The sequence below is a fragment of the Nicotiana tabacum genome, chromosome 10, assembly GCF_000715075.1.
Source record: "Nicotiana tabacum cultivar K326 chromosome 10, ASM71507v2, whole genome shotgun sequence".
NCBI lineage: Eukaryota > Viridiplantae > Streptophyta > Magnoliopsida > Solanales > Solanaceae > Nicotiana > Nicotiana tabacum.
The window spans coordinates 121,225,488-121,231,796 of record NC_134089.1 but is presented as its reverse complement, the minus strand read 5'-3'; the positions used below and the strand labels follow the sequence as shown (position 1 = coordinate 121,231,796).

Here is a 6,309-nt window from a genome sequence, read left to right as displayed (position 1 = left end):
GGTGAAAATTCCGGGTCGTGACAACAATTTGATTTTTCTTTAGTAATAGTATAAAAAAGAATAATAAAAAATAGTGAAAATATATGAAATTAGACTATAAAGAGAAAAGGAATATAAAAAAAAGAAGTTAAATGAAATTAGAAAAGGAAAAAAGAAAAAAATAAGAAGAAAACGAGAAAAAAGAAAAGGAGAAAAGAAAAAAAAAGAAAAAAGAAAAGAATCTTAGAAATAAAAAAGAATTGGAGAATAAAGAAAAAATTTCCCACAAAAACTACTATGGGTAGGAAATGTAATTAGTTTATGGATAGAAAAACAAATGGGTAGACAAGGGTAAATAGTTTTGTTTTTGTGGGTAAATGTATCAAAACCCCTTTTATATTCCGCAAAAACCTTATCGCATTTAATTCATATTCATATACTCCATCCGGTTCACGGTAAGTGACCAATTTGCTTTTTTATTTTGATCCAAAATAAGTGTCCATTTATATAATTAAGAAAAAATTCAATTTATTTTTCTAAAATTACCCTTATGTATGTATCCCTATAAAGTCATTTACTCATCAAATTTGAGAAGAGAAGTAAGTGCTACTATAACTATGGTGCAATATTTAATGAAGGATAGTTTAGTCACACTAACTATTTTCGTCTAGAATTTAGTATTTTCTTAATGGGTATGCCCAAAGTAAATTGATCACTTATTGTGGACCGGAGGGAATACTAAATAATAAAAGCGTGGCATGTTTTTTTATAAATAAAATATCTTTAATTAGATATTACAAATGAATAATTAAATATACATCTTAAACACAATTTGATTTTTAATCATGATAAATTTAATATGGACCAGCAAATTAAATTATCATAATTTGGCAGGACTATACCTCGTTGGTTGCGGATAAAATGAAGGGTTTTTTTTCTTTTCTATATAATATTTGAAACTTATTTATTAAAATTGTCCTAATTTTGTATATTATCGATCCCAAATAAAAATTACTTACAAATTATATACAATTCATAATTAGTGCCTTAAATTAGGGGATTTAATTATATCATTTTTCCTTTTTTTTTTCTCCTTTCCACTTTCCTTATTTCTCTACGAGATTTTTACTTTCCTAATGGCTGGCATATCTACCTCTTAATAATTAGTACTCCGAAGATGGTATGTTCAAGTTATTTCTTGAGCAAAAGGCAAATACTTTCCACTTTTCGGGGAGTTTAATGTGATTCCTGTGTATGAATTTTTTTTAAAGAGAAAAAATTTGGTCGGTTTGTTTGTAATTTAATTTGTCCTTGAATTTTACCTTCCTTTTCTTTATTTAACTTTTACCTGTTAAAAAATCAAATTTACTTTTCACCTTCGTTCATTTCTGAACCATATTCGTATTTTACGATAAGATGTACCCCTCCGATTTAAAGTCATGATTAATTTCCCTTTCTCTTGCTTTTTCCCCTTCACCCCCAAATTATATACTGTAATGTACAACTTTTTACTTATTAATAAGAATTTTATAGTTTTCTTGTAATTCTCTTCCCCATTTCGTTAGTTCTTATTTTAAAAATAAAAGAAGAGACGGATATTGAACGACAAGAAATAAATACGCATGGGTAAATGCAAAAAAGGGTTATGAATGATATTTTACAATATTCATATATTATTTCTACTCAATTTTATACAACTACAATATCATACCATTTAAATACAATTTGTATCCAAATTTTATACAATATGTCTTTTTGTATATTTTGTATCTGATTTATACATAGTAAAATAAAATTTCATACAGCTAATTATATTTTATACAACTTATCTATAACCTATCTACAATATTCATATATTATTTCTACCCAATTCTATACAACTTATCATACCACTTAAATACAATTTGTATACAAATTTTATACAATATGTCTTTTCTATATTTTGTATCTGATTTATATATAATAAAAATAAATTTCATACAACTAATTATATATTATACAACTTATTTACAACTTGTCTACACTTTTATACATCATTTCCACCCAGTTATATACAACTACAATATCATACAACTTAAAATATAATTTTTTTTTTATAAATTTTATACAATATTGTTCAACTTTCATACAATATTTAAATAAAAAATATATATAAACAACATAATACAATTTACCTACAATTTTACTACAACTTTACTACAATTTTGTAAGTACAATGTATGTCATGTATTCTTCTTCTTCGAGTTTCAATTTGAAATTCAGCAAAATAAGTCTAATCTTCACCAAAACACCCTCAAAATTGATATATAAACTCCAAACAATATTTTCAATTGTTTGCAACAACATCCAATCCAAATAAATAATGATTTTTGAAAACTCAAATTTGAATTCAGAGCTTCAAAGCTTTTTAATGGCTGTCAATGGTGGAAAGTCAAACACTTTCAAAATTTATTGATTGACAATTTCAATTTAAACACCAATTGTATAACTTTACTGGAATTTGAACATCAATTGTGCAACACCTCTAGCTCTACGTTATTAGAATTTCAATAAGCACGGAATTAGTGCTCTCCTTTCCTTTGCTCTGTGTTGTGCTTGTGTATTCTTTGAGAGTCAAATTAAAAATATTACTTATAGGGTAGAGTACAGGAGGGACTCACTATGCTACAAGGAAAGACAATAGAAAGAAGAAAGGACGAATCAAACCCAGTTCCATCAAGGCAACAACATTGAAGTTCCATCACGGGTTCCTTTTCGCAGAACTAAATGAAAAGACAAATGTTTCGTCAAGATACATGCTACTAAATGGATTTAGTCATAGTAGTCATTAAAATCGTTATAGACCCAATGGAACTCATCATTAGAAGACGAAGATTCAGTAATTCCACCTGAGTAGTTTTCATCAGGAGACGAATAATCATAAATTAAAATAATTGGTAAATTTGTATATAGAAGGGGAGAGAATAAAGACGGAAAACAATTGATTCCTAATACTTATTTAATTTCGAAAGTGTATACAAATGATAAATTTGTATATAGAATGCAATTAAATTAAAACTTGCACGAACGTAAAAATCTCTCAAACGAACCTGCAAAAGGAGACAAAAGCTTTAAATGATATGGTCTTGCCACGTGGCTGAAGCCTTCAAAATACATCTCTAGAGTCTTACACGCATCCTCCTGCTGCGCTAAGGTCTATTTGAAGGAAAATCATATACTCCACTAGTTAACTTCTGAGCCATCATTTTTCAATTTAGGGTTTAATTTCCAGCTCTGTAGCTATCATCTGATCAAACTATGGCGACAACTAAGGTCTACGTTGTGTAAGTGACACACACACACACCCATATTTGCAGTAGCATCTGCCTTCTCTATGTTTATTTTTTGTTAAGTTGGATGATATTTGATTCAGGTATTACTCTCTTTATGGCCATGTGGAGACTATGGCGCGAGAAATACAACGCGGAGTCAATTCTGTTCAGGGTGTCGAAGCAACTCTTTGGCAGGTAAATTCTACAGCTCAGTCTTGGAAAGATGTTCTTCAAATTTCTGCTCTAGCTTAAGGGCTTGTTTGGTACTAGGGATAATTAATTTCGGAATTAAATTTGAGATGAGTTTATTCCGTGTTTGGTTGGGATAAAATTGTGGTATAACTAATCCCGTGATTAGTTATCCGGGATTGTAGTGCTTTTTTTATTCCCATAGGAGGGTGGGATAAAATTCCGGGATAATTAATCATGGGATAACTTATTTCCCAACCAAATGTCTCCTAAGTAGTTTCATTTTAGTAGTAAGATTTAAGTTATATACATTGATCATGTAATTTTTTTTTTAAAATTATCAGTGACGTTTATAAGCAGGTTATTTACCTTATTTTTTCAACGTTATTCATCGATGTCTATTAAAATCAATTATGTGTAATTGCTCACTCGTTAGCCATGTGCAGTGAAGGTCGTTCGATTGAAGCCCCTTAATCTAAAATTTATAATGTGCAAGTAGGATTAAAAAATAAAAAATTTCTTCTGTGTGTATATATAAATTCTTGAACTCCTTCATATTAGGGAATCTTTTATTGTAGTGACAAAGCTGGTTCAAAAATTGCATTAGGTCGCTTGTTTGAATTCCGGTGTGCTATTCTTGCATTGTTTCGGAATCTCCTTGTTAGAATTTTGTCTCAGCCACTGTGATTGGATTTTAATTTTAAGTGCATAAAAATTAAATTCAATTGACTACTAGTTCCATGAATTTGATTGGTAGATGCATGTAGGTTCCCGAGACACTTCCTGAGCGGATATTGGAGAAGATGAAGGCTCCTAAAAAACCTGATGATGTGCCTGAGATCAGACCTGAACAGCTCGTGGAGGCTGATGGTTTCATTTTTGGTTTCCCTTCTCGTTTCGGTGTGATGGCAGCTCAATTTAAAGCATTTTTTGATGCCTCCAGTGAGATATGGGCCACTCAAGCATTAGCTGGTAAACCTGCTGGAATCTTTTGGAGTACTGGTTTCCATGGAGGCGGTCAAGAGCTTAGCGCGTGAGCACTTCATCATCTAGTTTCTGCTTTTTAATCTGCTCTCTCTAGTTATCCTATTCACATAGATTCATTGATATCAGTATAGATTCTTGACTTGCATACTGCGTATATGGGTAAACTATTAGGTTTTAAAGGTATATAACATATATTTAACACCCTTTATCGGGAATTTTTCTTATTTCTTTCAAGTTTGAACAACTTGGGGAAATTCCTGTCTTCGCCACTGACTATTGAGTTTTAAGGACTACTGCCCTGCTAGATTTAGACTCTGTAGAGTATGAGGGACAGACAAGTTATGAAATTCCCTAGTGCTTCAACTCGGTATGTTTGTGAAAGTTTAGAGCTTTTCTTGATGAATTAATGGTAAATCTAGAATCTTCCGTTCCGTCACTAGCTGTATAAACGGTCGGTGGTTTACAGTGGCCGGGAGATTGCAAAATATGGATATTCTCCTCTTCATTTCTTCATGTCACATGTAAGGGCATTGAATCCTAGAATTGTTTTCACTAACCGTAGTGAGGAAAGTTCATATATAGCTCTGCTGTGAGTTCTTTCTGCATAATTTCCAATTTTCAAAAGTGTTAATCTAAATCTAAATGCTAGTAGCTCTATCCTCACTTTTGCTCCTATTCTTTTGAGGCCAATTTGCTGTAGCTACCATTTTTCTCCTCTTCCATCATTTGGGAGGGCAAAAGATCATCACAGCCTTATTCAATTTGATCAGGATATTGCATAAGAACTAAGTTTAGGCCCCTAGCGAGAAGGATAATTATGACGGAACATCTTTTCACGGATCTAAGAAATCAAGACTTCCTGAACAGGAAACAGACTTCAACCGAAATTGAAGGTTGGTTTTGGGATCTTGTTATTTGTATAGTGATCAAGTGCTCCCACAAAGAGACATGATGATAAACTCGAATAGGCTGCTGATATCTGCAGAAACATACGTAGCTAGGGGATATATAGTAGATACATGGAGCTTCTCATGGGTTGTTAAATCATTTGGAGAATATAACTAATGTGTTGTCACGATTGCTTTGGATACTTATTTCTTCTCTTTTTAGTGACCGGTTTATATATATATTCGACAGCTCTTTCATTGACAAACGAGTGCTTGTTGCTTGCAGACTAACAGCCATTACTCAGTTGGCACATCACGGCATGATATTTGTTCCTCTTGGATATACTTTTGGTAAAGGAATGTTTGAGATGGATGAGGTAAAAGGTGGATCATGCTATGGAGCTGGAACGTATGCTGCAGATGGATCTCGTCAGCCGACTGAACTGGAATTTCAACAGGCCTTTCATCAGGGAAAATATATTGCTGAAATTACAAAAAGACTCGGTAATTTGTCGCAGAACAAAGAGCTAAGAGAGATAAAATGGAGTAACTAAGACATAATTCAGCAATCTATCTCTGAAAGGGCAAGAGTCCTGTAAAAGCCTTTAAATCTGTAGCGAAAAGGTTGAATGTACCATTATTAATCGTCTTGCTTTGCTTATATTCTGTTATTGATTCTCTTATCCTTGAAATATTTGAGCAGCAAGGCTAACAACACTAACACAATGGTTTCCCCAGATGAAAAAGGTATTGTTATTCTTAATAAGTGTTAGGATCGAAAAATCAGGTGTCATGCGGAAACTAGTAAAGCAAATCTTGAGCGACGATAAATAATACAACAAAGGAGAAATATATCAAAAGAGATACAAACATATAACGTGGTTAGGTCAACTGACCTACATCCACTGTGGAGATGAGTAATCCACTATATAAAAAAGAGTACAAAATATCGAGAG

At 32.1% G+C, this 6,309-nt stretch overlaps 1 protein-coding gene across 1 annotated transcript; it reads left to right on the top strand.

Annotated features, from left to right (window-relative positions):
* Positions 1 to 3,146: 3,146 nt before the first annotated feature.
* LOC107797989 (putative NAD(P)H dehydrogenase (quinone) FQR1-like 3) lies at positions 3,147 to 6,014 on the top strand. The gene is made up of 4 exons (XM_016620915.2): positions 3,147 to 3,302; positions 3,392 to 3,485; positions 4,247 to 4,512; positions 5,640 to 6,014. Exons 1-4 carry the CDS (start codon positions 3,277 to 3,279, stop codon positions 5,905 to 5,907), a joined length of 654 nt encoding a protein of 217 aa, XP_016476401.1. The 5' UTR covers positions 3,147 to 3,276; the 3' UTR covers positions 5,908 to 6,014.
* Positions 6,015 to 6,309: the final 295 nt, after the last annotated feature.